Source organism: Emys orbicularis, chromosome 3 (assembly GCF_028017835.1).
Source record: "Emys orbicularis isolate rEmyOrb1 chromosome 3, rEmyOrb1.hap1, whole genome shotgun sequence".
In the NCBI taxonomy this organism is placed as follows: domain Eukaryota; kingdom Metazoa; phylum Chordata; order Testudines; family Emydidae; genus Emys; species Emys orbicularis.
The window spans coordinates 195105804-195120840 of record NC_088685.1 but is presented as its reverse complement, the minus strand read 5'-3'; the positions used below and the strand labels follow the sequence as shown (position 1 = coordinate 195120840).

Here is a 15037-nt window from a genome sequence, read left to right as displayed (position 1 = left end):
AAGTCTACACAGCAATGTAACAGCCTCGCAGCCTGAGTCTGCTGACTTAGGCCAGCCGGGGGGTTTTCTTTGCTGTGTAGACATCCCTTAAGGCTTGTCTGAAATGCAGCATGCACCGAAGTGCTGCGCTGCAACTCCCCCATGTGGACACTGCTGGCATGAACTAAAAGGCACCTAGCTCATGTTAACATGGTCCTAACCCAAGCTAGGTGCCTTTTAGTTCATGCCAGCAGCGTCCACATGTGGCAGTTACAGTGTAGCACTTTGGTGCATGCTGCAATTCACACCCCCATAATCTGAACTGCAGAGCTGCGTACACAAGCCCTTAGACTTTGGAGTACTAATGAATAACCTTGCAAAATATCTTGTTGTGCCAGTGAGACCAGAACCAGTGTTATATCATCCAAATTCCAAAGCAAAAAACCAATAATCTGCATTTTAACTAGACACTAAGTTTTAATTCTTACCTCAATACCATCAAATTCAAACTTGATAACTGGTACATACGCATCTTCTATTGCCTGTAAAGCAGGAAAGGAAAAAGTCTAATAGTTTTTGCATTTTTAAAAACAAGTCTTGTGTTTCACCTTCTGACCTTTTGTTACCTCCTGGGTGTAAGGCCAGAAAAAGTATTTTACCAGTATTTAAAAATACTAACAAATCAATCTGCTAGACTACTTTGCATATATGCAATACAATACTTAGTTAAGTCTTCCCATTTCTCTTGGGAAGGTGGAAAGTCCAGTTTTTTAAAAAAAGGTGTTTACATTTGTCTACTGTAATCAGTAAGATTGCAACTGACAACAGTTAATGCTCAGCTATCTTCAAAATTGAGAAAAGCTTTGTTTGAAATGTGACTCCTAGCTGCTCTAAAATTTACATGATTACTTGGATTGCCTTGCCTTGAAATTTGGAGTACGAGAGAACATAAGAATGGCCATACTAGGTCAATCATCCATCTAGCCCAGTATCCAGTCTTCTAACAGTGCCAAATGACCAAAAGGGAATGAAGAGAACTGGGCAACTTCAAGTGAACTATCCCTTGTCATCCAGTCCCAGCTTCTGGCAGTTGAAGGTTTAGGGATACCCAGAGCATGCATGGAGTTGCATCTCTGACCATCTTGTGTAATAGCCATCGATATCCTTCATGAATTTATCTAATTTTTTTTTTTAAACACAGTTATGCTTTTGGCCTTCATGACATCCTATGCAATATGTTCCACAGGTTAATTGTAAGTTGTATGAAAAAAGCATTTCCTTTTGTTTGTTTTAAACCTGCTGTCTCTTAATATCATCGGGTGGCCCCTGTGTTCTGTGAAGGGGTAAATAACACTTCCTTATTCACTTTCTTCACACCATTCATGATTTTATAGACTTCGATCATATCCCCCTTAGTCATCTCTTTTCTAAGCTGAACAGTCCCAGTCTTTTTAACCTCTCCTCATATAGAAACTATTCCATAGCCTTAACAAAGAAGGGCAACACAAATTATACCTTTTCCAATTCTAATATATCTTTTGGGAGATGGGGCAATAAGAACTGCATGCAGCATTCAAGGTGTGGGCATACCATAGATTTATATAGTGGCATTATGATATTTTCTGTTTTATCATCTCTTTCCTAATGGTTCCTGACTATTTTTTGATGGCCATCACACATTGAATGGATGTTTTCAGAGAGCTATCTACGATGACTCCAAGATCTCTTTCTACAGCTAATTTAGACACCACCTTTATATATGTGTAGTTTTTTTTTTTTAAATGTGCATTTTTTGCACTTAACATTGCATTTATTCTGCCATTTTGTTACCCAGTCAAGTGAGATCCCTTTAACTCTTCTTGGTCAGCTTTGGACTTAACTATTTTGAATAATTTTGTATCATCTGCAAATTCTGCCACCTCACAAGTCCCAGTACAGGTCTTTGGGGGAAACCCCACTACTTGCCTGTCTCCATTACTGAAACTATTTATTCCTACTCTGTTTCTTATCTTTTAACTAGTTACTGATCCAGGAGTAGACCTTCCCTCTTATCCCATGATGGCTTAATTTGCTTAAGAGCCTTTGGTGAGGGACCTTGTCAAAGGCTTTCTGAAAGTCCAACTACACTATCATCCACTGGTTCACCCTCATACACATGCTTGTTGACACCCTCAAAGAATTCTAATAGATTGGCAAGACATGACTTCCCTTTACAAAAGCCATGTTGAGTCTGTAAGGATATGTTTGTAGAAGAGTATAATTTAGAGATGCTCCCTCATAAGGGGTATTATGAACTTAGGAATTTGGCGATGTACCCTGGAGGCAGGCGTTGGGAACACCAAATTGGCTGTGTGCAGCAGCTCACCACAGAAGCTCTCCAGTTTGTTTTATTAAAGTTTTATTCCTTTCTTGTTGATTGGTTTGTTATTTAATGAACCCCAAGATCATTACAAAGTCTTCCCCAATATATCACGTTTATCTATGTGTCTGATAATTCTGTTCTTTATGGTTTCCACCAACTGCTAGATACGGAAACTAGGATTAACTCGGGGGGCACTGGGCAGAGTTACTGAACCAAGTTTAGGGTCATTTTCCTAAGAGACAGCTTCCATCCCACCCCCACCTCCCAAAAAAGCTTGTCTTAAGGTTGCCAGTCAGTCAACTTTTTTGCACAGACTTGGGAATCAAGCCATGGCTCTGATCATGCGCAAAATTGTCTCAGTTGCTTGACATTTACTCCAGCTAGTGCAAGGCACCTACTAAACCTTTGGGGGAGCAAAACTGAATAGTATTTCCCAGGAAGCTTAGCTCTCTAGAGATGTACATGCCTAATGCTCATGTGCCAACTGTTTACACTGTGTATGTGCAGAAAGAGCCCAAAAGGCTTGCTAGCCAGCCATGAGGTACAGGACCTGAGCAGCTCAAAGGTACATATTACTACCACTGAACCTGAGCAACACCGAGCACAGTAACTTCTAATATGGCCATTGGACAAAAATATAAATAAATCAGGACAAAAATGTAAGCATGTTTCTAAAAATCTGCCTCTGTCAAAGGATTTTTTTTTTTTTTAATTTTGGGAACATGTATTCTGAGTGCACTCAAACTATCTTTGAAAAGAAAATAATATTACACAAGGAAATGCTTCCTGGGAGGGGAGGAAGATACATGGGGAGGGGTGGCAGGGGAGAAGGGTTGTGGGACTCAGGATGAGGAGCAGGTGTAAGGGGAGTGGCAAGGTGAGGGATGACATGGAGGTGGGTGGTGAGACTACAGGAAGGAATTAGGAGTGGGGTGCTTGTCAGTCCCATATTCTCCTTTCCCATATATGTGCCAGGATCTAGGAGACACCTGCCCCATGTGGGTGTCTAAATCCCTTTTCCTGCCCGGGTCCAACTCCCGTTTCAGATCTGGGAGAAGGGGGGTTACCAGATCTCCCCTTCTCTCGCCTCCTCCCCCAAGCTGTCATATGAGGAAGCCATGACCCTCTGAGTGGAGAACTGAGAACAAGCATAGTGGGAGCTTGCACCAAGAACACTGCTGAGACTGGAATGATCTGAGAACCAGCCAGCTTCATGCCTATCACAGGCTTGGGGAGAGGGGTGAACACCTACTGAGATGAATGGAGCAGTTCACACATCTGAGCTGTTGATTCAGGGTATATTATATGTTGTTGGGGATAGTGGGAAGAGGAGAAAGACACACCAGCCTTCTTTCACATGCTTCAGTTTAGTTTTATTCCATAATGGTTACAGTATCAGTTACCCAGTTAGTTCAAGTGGGCAAAATCTGTGTGGCAGGTTTAAATGTTCCAGCCCTGCTGATGACCCCTGTGGGTATCAGTATAATGCAACATGAGGGAGTTTGTTTTTTCAGTTTGCCTTTTATTAATTATTATTATTATTATTATTATTGGAAGTTACAAAAAACGACTTTGCAATCTTAATGCTCTCAAAATCAAGCATTCAGAATTTAGGAAATGCCAAAATTAAGGTTGCCCGTTCAACCTTCATTTGACCCCCTTGTGTGCCTGCATGATGATACAGTTTTAATTAGTTTTTTCCGCAGGACCCTTGCCTCATTCAGTGCACAGGATGGATATGCTCTGAGGATGAATTGGGGATGTATATTAAAGGAGGCTGTTCCTATAGGACTCCTGCCGTGTGTTGCAGAAGCTGGAAGGCATGTAGTGAATGAGGCAGGGGACTGTAGGAAGAGGAAGGATGGTTTCCTGGTTAAATCAGCTGAATGCTGCCCAGGATAACCGAATTTTATCCCTGCCTCTGCTGCACAGTTCCTATGTAATCTAGGCAAGTCACTTAAAACCAAAAATTTCACTAAATGTGTGCATTTCTCATTGTCTGGATGCCCAACTTTAGACCTTTGTGCTTGATTTTACAGAAATGCTGAGCATTCAGCTGCAAGTGAAATCAATGGGCGCTGTGATTTAAACATGTTAAGTGCAGTATAATGCTAACCACTTAGGACATGCTTTTTCTCAGGGTCTCTCAAATTGGGCACACAAAATTAGTGTGTAATTTGTAGAAAGAATATTAACCACTATCATAATGCATATATACAAAGGGGTTGATTGAAGTTGCACAGGCAACTTGGATTCTGATATTTCCTACCTAGAGTGCTTGACTTTGCAACCTTAGTGTTTTAACAGAGTTGTGTGTACAATACTATTTGAAGACTGCTGTCAGCAACAGTAATTTTGTGAAATTGGTCAGTTTAAGAGTTTAGTTGACAGTGTCCCTTTAACATGGACAAGTTTATTACTCTGAAAACAAGTAGAAAACTTACTCTTAAATTCCTGATTCCATCTTGAACCTTTAGCTTTTCAAAGAATGACTGAAAGAAATCTGATCTTTCCACATGTCTAGGAGCAACACAAAGAGCATCTATGTCAGCACCTGCAAAAATATCCCATACATCTTCAGTTAATCAAGCAGTTAGTCTGAAACACTATATGACTAGACACTATTAAAAAGGACATACCTTTGGTGTGTACTCCAAGCCTATAGGACCCAAACGTGAATATTTTCCCACCAACATTTGCTACAACTGAAGGTGGGAGGTTCTATAAATAGAGCAGAAATACAAGTTTAAAATACAGCTCTTGGTTCCCAAGATCTAGAGCCCTACAAGCTATATTAGCACTATGAAAGACCTTAAGTTGGCTTGTTTTGGCAGTTAGTAAGATTTCAACAGATAAAGTGCAGTTACTAAGGGTGAAATAATTTGAGAAGAAGAAGATTTCAGCAATTTCTAAACAAAAATAAAAATTGCTCTATGTGGGGACATTAGCTTAGGCTGCCTTGATGAACAGCAACACACTGATTGCTCAGGTACAAAAGGTTGTCACTGGAGTAAGAACTTTTGTTACCCATTTCCTAACAATCTTCTCCAGCCAACTGAAGTAACAGCAATACGAAATCATGGTGGCAATCATTTCCTGGTGGATTTACAAAATACAATGGAAACATTTATTACTATAAAAGTAACATCTGCAGTGTAGGTAAAAGATACTTCCATTTATGTGAATTTGAAGAGCCATGTAATAAATTAAATACAGCCAGTATAGGATATAAACTAGATCATAACTGATGAGCTATAAATAGCTATTTCACTGCCAGACTGAGATACTTTTAAAACTTTGATCAAGGCTAGAATGTCACTCTCTGCTCTATAGAGAGGCTCTGCAGGATTACATTTTAATTAATAACGGTCAGCAAATGTCAATTTCAGTTGATGCTGAAATTGACGAAAAACTCTCAGTCCTAACAGTGGGCATGCCTGCTGGGATCAGGTGTCACTGGTCTTGCAGCCATGCAGGGAGCCCTCTGCAGCCTTGCTGTTACTGGAGCAAGTGGGTCTGTGACTGACAGCAGTGCTGCAGAGGGCTCCCTGCACTGCCTCAGGACTGGCGGCACCTGATCCTTGCAGGCACTAGGGGTGGGGTGGGGGGGGACAGAGGCAGGCTGGCTGTGGTTTTGGCAGGGCAGAGCAGAAACCCCTGTTCAGGGCTGCAAGGAGGAAGTGGTGGTAGCAGCCACCTCGCTGCTTAACACTTCCTGCCCAGAGACAACTTCCTCACTGCTGGCGGGGACTGAGTGGGGCCAGTGACACTTAATCTCCGCAGGAACAAGGTGAAGAAAGGCTGCGGTCCTGGCCTGGCTGAGCAGAGCCTCCAACCAGGGCGAGGAGGAGGAGCCATCCCTGGGAAGGAGCCATTTAGCAGCAGGTGGCCTCCTCCTTGGCTAGGGATGATGACTCCTCACAGCCCTGGCCAGGGTTTCTCTGCTCTGACCCACCCGAATCCCAGCCTTCCAGGGATCCAGCGTCACCAGCTCTGTTGCCATGCCGGGAGCCCTATGCAGCTCTGCTGTCACTGCCCTGCTCGCCTACTCACCAGCCAGGAGCGTAAGAGCTATCCCCAGGCAGGAACTGTTGAGCAGCAGGGTGGCCTCACCCACAGCTGAGGCTCTTCCTCCTCTTTACAGTCCTGGCAGGAGGGGGCCTCTGCTCTTCCGAGCCAAGATGACTGCACCCACCCCCAAATCTTGTGCCCTAGTGGCTATGGACCTTTGGCCACACCAGGAGCCCCCTGCAGCCCTGCTGTCAGAACTACCCTCACCCTACCCCCTGTAACTGTAAAAATAAAAATAGTTACTAGAAAAAAAAAATCTCTAGCACATTGATAAGATCATGGAAGTTAAAAAAAATAAATGTCATTTTGCCAGGCCCTACACTCATTAGATAAAGTTATCTGATTCTAATTTGTATTGCTAAACACAGATGATTTATTTACGGCCAATTCACTTAATTGCTACAAAAAGGTTTAAGGATCTAGGTAGTTAAAATCTTCCAAACCTTAACTTGAGTGACAGTTGCTACAAGTCTATTGCCCAATATGTAGATGGAAAATTTATTATTCCTTTGCAGAAAGTCAGAGGACAGAATCCAAAATACAAGATTAAGAATTACTTGAATTAGAATTTTAAAAATGTTTACCTTACTCTCACTGAGTTCTGAAATCCATTCTTTGACTAATTTATTCAATTTACCAAGAACAATCAGCCTGTAATGAGAATTATCATTAGACTTAGTTTTAAAATATATTCAAGCAATGTGTTTCAATTATATTAAAAGTTATACCTGTGATTTAGTTCGTCCTCATCTTCAAATACTCCAAATGGCTTCATGGCTTCAATTAATTTCTGAGTGTAAATATAATCTATTTCCTTAGGAGGAGTCAAGCTAATTGGAGATGTTATTCCATAGTGCTTCTGAGGCTGATTCTCCAGCATAGAATTTCTGTTGAAGGAAACAGTAATGTTAAATATAACCAATGCCAGAAATGGTACTCTTACTGTAGTCAATGGTTACACCACTTTAGCCTACACTTTCAAAACCAACCTCTGCTCTTTCACCCACAGTGACAAGCAGGTGCAAAATCAGAAGCCAGACTTAATCCTGACTGAAGAGAAAGTAATGATTATCCATGAGCTTATCCAAATGCAAGAGGTCAAATTAATGGCACTGCAATGATAATGAAAGCATTATATTTTAGTAACCAATATAGATTTAGAAGGAAAAGAAATTTACTGCTGCCATACTCAAGACCTTAATTCAAGCCATTTACATATAGAGTCAGGTGGACGAAGCTGGTCACTGGGCTAGTAAAGATAACAGTGGCTACTTTCAAGTTTTACTTTTGTTCTGTTTCCCCATCTTCTTTTTCAAATTATAGTTATTTTCAATTTATTTCCTGCTAACTCCAAACCCAGCAAGATGAAGACATATGCAGCAAACATCTCACTACTGGTTTACTTTTAGTTACGTATTAGATACAGTAAACCAGTGTCATTTAAAGTTCAACAAAAATTAGCCTTATAAACCATTTTCCGAGAAAAGTGGTGGTAATCTGGGGGCATGACTGAAGTACCTATGGAGGTAGGAATGAAGTGTCTTCCTGGGAAGACACCACTGCCCCTCCACTACCAGCTCCAAAGTAGGGCTGCAGAGGATCTAGGGAAGAAGGAAAATGGTAAGAAATGGGCTGTGAGGAGCATGTTTACCAGCAGTAAATGGGAGAGGGGGAGCTCCAGACTTCCTGCTTCACTTCAGGGGTAGTGTAGGAGAAGGGGCTCTGCATAATTTTCTGCAGCATATGAGGACTGAGATGGAGGAGTCATTTTGCACCTCTGCAATGAGCCTTCTTCCCCTACCCCCATAAAAGGAATCCTAGCTCAGCCACTGTTGTAGCATACCAATTTTAAAAAACAATCTCCTTATGCAGATGGGCTTTAAATCAAGTATTAAAATGAGCTCTTTGTTAGGGGGCTGTATCTGTACCTTTGGCCAGACGATCCCAAATTTTCACCAAAATATATCCCTGCCCCTGTTCCAGGATAACATTCAAGACAATTTAACTATCCATGTGGATTTTAGCACATTTTTAAAATTAAAAAGTAGTTTTGGGGATGCATTTTGGGAACTTCATCAAGTAACACTGAATTTGAAGCACAAACTCCACTCCAATTTTTAAAGCTATTTCCTTTTGAACGTCAATTTTAAAGCACTATGAAATTTATAAGCAGTTCATTTTGGAGGTGCTATATCTCACGAACCCCCTTCACCAAATGACCATGAATCTGCATTACAACCACCACCCATGTCCCAGTGGCACATCTGGACATACTTCACCACCACTCAGCTACCAAGTCCCATTTCTTCCAGATTTCTCCATGCCCCTGGTAAACTTCGAGGGGTTACGCAAGAAGGGAAGGTGGTGGGGGCAGTAAAGAGTATATGTACCAGCTGGAGCCAGGAAGGGCAAGGAGCATGGAGATACAGACTCCCCACTCCAAATCTGGGCCTACCATATGGGGAACAGGCTCTGCACACCCAACTGTAGCATAGGAGGATAGCAGAGGTATAAAGTGGCTTGTTCTTCTCAGGTTCAACAAGGCTCTCCTGGCAGAAGTGTATTAATTCAAGTTAGCTAACAAGTTAAGAACACTTTTTTCCTAGGGAAGACAAGATTCTAGAGAGAAAGTTGATAGTGAAAGTAGGTGTCTGCAAGAGAAGTAAAGCTGAACCAATTTGTGTTAGTCTTAAAGTTTTTCTTCTCATGTTTACAGAATTCTCTGTGGCTCCATCACAGCATATCAGCTGGAGAGAACAGCTGATCAACAGTGGCAGAGAGTCAGGTATTAATGGAGCTACGAAAGAGGGGAGGAGAGGGGGAAGAGAAAGGAAAGCTAGTTCAACCACTTCATGATAGAGAATGAGCATAGGGATAATGATTTACAATCTTTAACACCAGAAGGGGAGGATAGGGAAGCAGCCTCTGGGGGAGGGGTATAGAAAGCAATGACTAAAGTCACATCTTCCTGAGTTGGTTTATTTTTAGAAGTGAACAATTCACAAAATGGACAACACCCTGCATTTTTTGTGGATTGGGTTAAGGTTTATCAATGATAAAGTCAAGTTAATAGAACATGCAGCAGCATTGTGAGACATAATTAGGGATTTCAAAGCTAATCTCCCTCAGTAAGAGCATTTATTTATTTGGTGCCTCAGATCTGGTCTATCAAGTATTTATGTGAATTTGTTTCCCTTAGTGTTACCCTCCTTTTAAAGTCTCATTGAAAGTGAAATTATGTTGATTTTATGAAGGCATCATATTTCTAATAAATTAAAATTACTTCTAATTTAATATATATAATTAATATACAATATTAGTGTTATTCCCCAATGTGTACACAGCATTGTAAAGTGTGTACAAAGTCAATATTTATGACAGGCCAAATGTGTCTTTGCCTTCACATGAGGAGTGTCAACAGGTCGGTGTCCACATTCAAAGTCAATAACTGGACAGTTATGCCCCTCTGAAAGTAGATATGGGACTGTAAGTCAGAAATTGCTAACAATGGTGAATCACAGCAGCATTTTGGCATAACTCATTTCAGTTGTGGCATAAAAGCTTCTGTTTCCTTTTAACACTTGTTAAAATACACTTTTAAACAAAGAATTTAAGACCAGAAGACATCATTTGATCATCCAGTCTGGACTCTTGTATATCACAGGAGGTTAAATTTCACTCTCTTACCCCTTGTATTGAGCCCAATATTTTGTGTATGGCTACAGCACAACATCCAGAAAGGCATTCTGTCTTGATTTGAAGACATCAAGATATGGAGAATCCACCACTTCCCTTGGCATTTTGTTTCCATGGTTAATCACCATCCCTTACAAATCTGTTATTTGTATTATTATTATTGTTGTTATTTCTAATTTGAGTTTCTCTGGTTTTAGCTTCCAGTTGTTGGTTTTTATTATGCCTTTCTCCACTAGATTAAAGAGCTCTTTAGCACCTGGTATTTTCTCCCAGCACAAGAACTGCTACAGAGTAATCAAGTCACCTCAATCTTTTGTATTAACTATTTAACTCAGATTGATTTATGTAAGTTCTCACTGCAAGGCAGTTTCTCCAGCCCTCAGACCATTTTTGTGGCTCTTTTCTACACTCCAATTGCTCTATCCTTTATAAAATATTGACACCAGAACTATATTCAAGTATTCCAGTACCAGTCGTATCAGTGCTGTATACAGAGGTAAAAATCCCTTCCCTATTTCTACTTACTAACTCCCCTGTTTATATATCCAAGCATTGGATTAGCCCTTTTTTGCCAGAGCATTGCACTGGGAACTCGTATCAAGTTGCTTGCCAACCATAACCGCTAAATCCTTTTCAGAGTCACCCACCATCCAGGATATTGGCCCCCATTCGTTCTGTAAGCATGGCCTGCATTCCTGGTTCCTAAATTTCTAATTTGGCATTTGGCTGTATTAAAATGCATTTTCTTGAATGTGCCATTTACCAAATGATGCAGATCATGTTGTGAGATTGCCCTGTCCTGATTTACGACTTGCCAATCTTCATGTCATCTGCAGATTTTATCAGCAGTGATTTCATATTATAATGTATACTAAATCTATGCAATTACCTTTATCTTGTCATCTCAAATAGAATCAGGTTTGTATAACAGGACATATTTTCCATAAAGCCACATTGATTGGCATTAATTATATTTCTCTCCTTTTAAGTCTCTCAGTTAAATCCCATATTTTGCTAGGACTGATATATCGTTACCTGGGTCATTGAGCTCACCCTTTTGACCATAGGTACAACATTAACCCTCTTCTGGAATATCCCTGGTATTCCAAGGTTCAATAAAAGACAGTATCAGCAGGCCAGAGATCTCCTCAACCATCTCTTAGTCATGGCGTAGCTAACATACTGAAAGAGTCTAATGTTGACAACAGGACACATTGCATTTAACATGTGCTAAACTGGCTGAGTTTTCAGTGGCTTTAAGAGTAGGGAGCCTTGTCTATGTTATATTTGTCAGTGATATCACACCTTTATATCCTAGTCTAGACAAAGCCTACGTGATATTTAAAATAGAGTTTGTCATCTATTTTTTAAAATTATCTTTTTCCTAACCTAGACAAGGCTGAACTCAGCAGAAGATGAATAAAAAAAATTAATGGAAGGGACCCCATAGCCATCACTGAGAACAGACATTGTTGAGTGTGACACAGGCCCAATGGGGATCCCCACACTCCCTTAGCAGTAATGTATGGACTGGGCAGCGTTCCCTTTAATTTTTTATGTCCATGAGCGGAATGAATTTTATTATGTGAACTAATATGGAGGTGATGTGTGGTGGGGGTGGGGCTGAGGGTTGGGATGCGGGGGGGGGGGGTGAGAGCTTTGTCTGGGGGTGTAGGCTCTGGGGTGGGGCTGGGGATGAGGGGATTGTGGTGTGGGAGGCAGCTCAGGGCTAGGGCAGAGAATTGGGGTGGGGGTGCAGGCCAGGGATGAGGGGTTTAGGGGTGCAGGCTGCCCTGGGGGTGGGGCTGGGGCCAGGGGGTTTGGAGGGGAGAAATAGGCCCTGAAAGAAAGTGTCTGGGTCCCATGACTCTCCAGAGAGCCAGGAGAAAGGGTCCAGGGGCCACTCCCAACCCTACAATAAAGTAGCCCCCAACCCTAGAGGTTGCCCAGTAGATCCTCACCCCCGCATCTACTTCATGACCTTCACTACAATCTGTGTGTGAGAAACTGACCAATGCTCCTCTCCAAAAACCAACCTGCTCCCACAGCCAGCCTCTATTATAGCATGGCCAGCAACCTCAGCAACCTGGCCACAGCTCACAGCCTTCCCAACAACCTCTGCAGGGACACCGCCCCCACCTCAACCTTAGGGTTGCCAGGTGTCCGGTTTTTGACCGGAACGCCCGGTCAAAAAGGGAACCTGGGGGTTCCAGTCGGCACTACTGACCAGGCTATTAGAAGTCCGGTCGATGGCACAGTGGGGGCCTGCGGCTAAGGCAGGCTACCTGCTCGCCCAGACTCTGCACATCCCATTGGTCGGGAACCGCGACCAATGGGAGCTGGGGGCCAGTGTCTGCAGGCACAAAGGCAGCATGCAGAGCCTCCCTGGCCTCCCATATGCCTAGCGGTCGCAAGGACCTGGAGGCCGCTTCCTTGGAGCTGTGGTAAGCGCTGCTGGGACCCCATGCCTGGAACCCCCTCTTGCACCCCAAACCCCCGCCCCAGCCTGGAGTCCCTCCTGCACCCAAACTCCTTCCCAGAGCCCACAACCTGGACCCCCCCCAACCCTCTGCCCCAGCCCTGAGCCTCCTCCTGTACCCCAAACCCCTCATCCAGAGCCCACACCCCCTCCTGCACTCTAAACCCCTCAGCCCCAGCCCCACCCCAGAGCCCACACCCCTACCCGGAGCCCTCACTCCCCCAGACCCCAACTCCCTGCCCCAGCCTGGAGCCCTCTCCCATACCTTGAACCCCTCATTTCTGGCCCCACCCAGAGCCCAATCCCCTGCCCTAGCCTGGTGAAAGTGAGTGAGTGTGGGGGAGAGCGAGCAGAGGTCAGGGCTTCAGGGAAGGGACAGGGGTGTTTGTTTTGTGTGACTAGAAAGTTGGCACCCCTACTCAACTTGTGGGGAACAGGAAGTACACAGTTGGGGGGAACTTAGTAGTCATCCAGGACTCCCCGCACAGATCCTGTCCCTAGCTCCCTTCAGTCCTTGGGAGGAGATTCCCTCACAGACTCTGGCCTGGCCAGACCCCCTCCCCCGCAGTCCTTGGGGGATAATCCTTAACCCAGTTCCCCTCATTCATTGGTGGGGAGACTCCCTCACACAGACCCTGGCCCCAGCCATCTGCCCCCACTCACTGGGAATTAATTTCAAACTGGTGACTCTGTCTTGTATCTGGAGAATTTTGCTTTAGAGAGAACAGGAACTAGGTCTACTTGGCAGCAATACATACCAGCATGTCAGGTGTGGGATTCCCCAGTTTGGGGAAAGGGTCCTAGCCATATGCCTCTGCACAAACACCAACCCTCCTCCTAGGGGTCAGAGTTAACCCCTGTAAAAGGTACCACACAATAACAGAACAACACTTTTATCTAACCCAGGCAAAGTCAGGAGTAAATCCAGGGTAGAATTTCTAGCAGACATTACAGCTCCAGCACAACATACACCCCACAGCCCTGACCTCTAACCTAGCAAGAAACACACAGACTTTCTGCCCCACATCAATGCAACCCCCCCCCCCCCCCCCCCGGGGTCAGTCCAACCTGTCCACGCACTCAGACATTAATGTGCGCTGAGAGCTCAAAAGGGTGACCATGACCCTAGACTGGAGGTCCCAGAAAGAGTGGCTGGGTCCAGGAATAACCCCACCAGACAGCCTGGGGAAAAAGCAGAGGCTTGGGGAAAGCAGCCGAGTCCAAAGACCTCCCTCAAACAGCCAGGAGAGGAGGGCTCTGGAGGCCACCTCCAAAGCTACCCTGCAGCTACAATAAAGCAGCCCCCAGAGCTGCCTAGCAGATCCTCACCCTCACTTCTCCATCATGTCTTCTGCTGCAAGCTCCATGAGTGCAAACCAGACCAACACTCCACTCCAAAAACAACCCAGCCCCACTGCCCTACCTTTATATGGTGCAGTGCAGCACCATCTGCAACATAACGAAACCTCCACTGGTTACAGCCATCCCAGCAGCCCCTGCAGGAAGAGGCCATCCCCCTCAAGCCTCTGAGGAGCGTAAACAGTCCCTGGTAGGAAGTGCACATGCAGGGAGATTGAGTGGTTATCAAGAACAGCCCACACGGATTGTGGCCTGGGTCCCCACTTCACTCATGACTCCTCACAAAGACCCTGACTTGCCCCCCCCATTTGGGGGGGAGGCAGGGAGACTCCTTCATACAGACCCTGAACTGGGCACCCCCTCACACAGACCCTGCCCTCAGCCCTCCTCACTCATTGGCAGAGGGAAGCAAAAACTATCACACAGATGCTGCCCTGGGATCCCCTCACTCATTATGGCTGGAGGGGGAGGAAGGACTCCCTCACACAGCCCTTCCCCCAGTCCCTCTTGCTCATTGAGAGGGAGGCTCCCTCACACAGACTCTGCCCCAGGTCCCCATCCCACTCACTGGAGGTTAATTTCAAATTGACAACTGTCCTTTGTATCTGGAGGATGTTGCTTTATGGAGGAGGGCATGAGCTGGGGCTCTCCTTGGCAGGAACACATACCGGCACCTCTCCCAAGAGTTGAGCCAAGAGTAAAGCCATGTCTGTGGAGAGTTTGTAGCCATAACTCTGATAGGTCTGAGCTGCCCCAATCATCTCAGTGAGTGCTGACTCGGATGCCAGTGATGGGGCTTTAAGTGTTAACTATTTCACTGCTCATTAAAGCACATAAGAAAGAAGCAGATCAGGCCTAGTCTAGACCTAAAACTTAGGTTGACCTAGTTGCCTCACTCAGGGCTGTGAAAAAAATCTCACAGGGAAACTGGCCTCAACTGGTCCCCTCTCCCAAGACAGTGGGGGGAGAAAGGGGGCATAAAGCAGCATGATTGGATGGGGCATAGGGAGAAATGGAGACAACTAGACATTAGGGAAGAACCTGGCCATACAGTTTGCCACAGCAGAGCTCCTCTAGCAGCTAATTTCACC

At 44.4% G+C, this 15037-nt stretch overlaps 1 protein-coding gene across 1 annotated transcript in view; it reads right to left on the bottom strand.

The window, feature by feature from the left end:
• PAPOLG (poly(A) polymerase gamma) overlaps positions 1-15037 on the bottom strand; it is a 75746-nt gene that overhangs the window by 44055 nt on the left and 16654 nt on the right. The window contains exons 3-7 of the mRNA XM_065401489.1: positions 7141-7299; positions 6997-7063; positions 4981-5062; positions 4786-4895; positions 468-521 (exon numbers count right to left, since the gene is read on the bottom strand). Coding sequence (XP_065257561.1) covers positions 468-521; positions 4786-4895; positions 4981-5062; positions 6997-7063; positions 7141-7299 — 472 coding nt within the window. The remainder of the gene's footprint in view (positions 1-467; positions 522-4785; positions 4896-4980; positions 5063-6996; positions 7064-7140; positions 7300-15037) is intronic.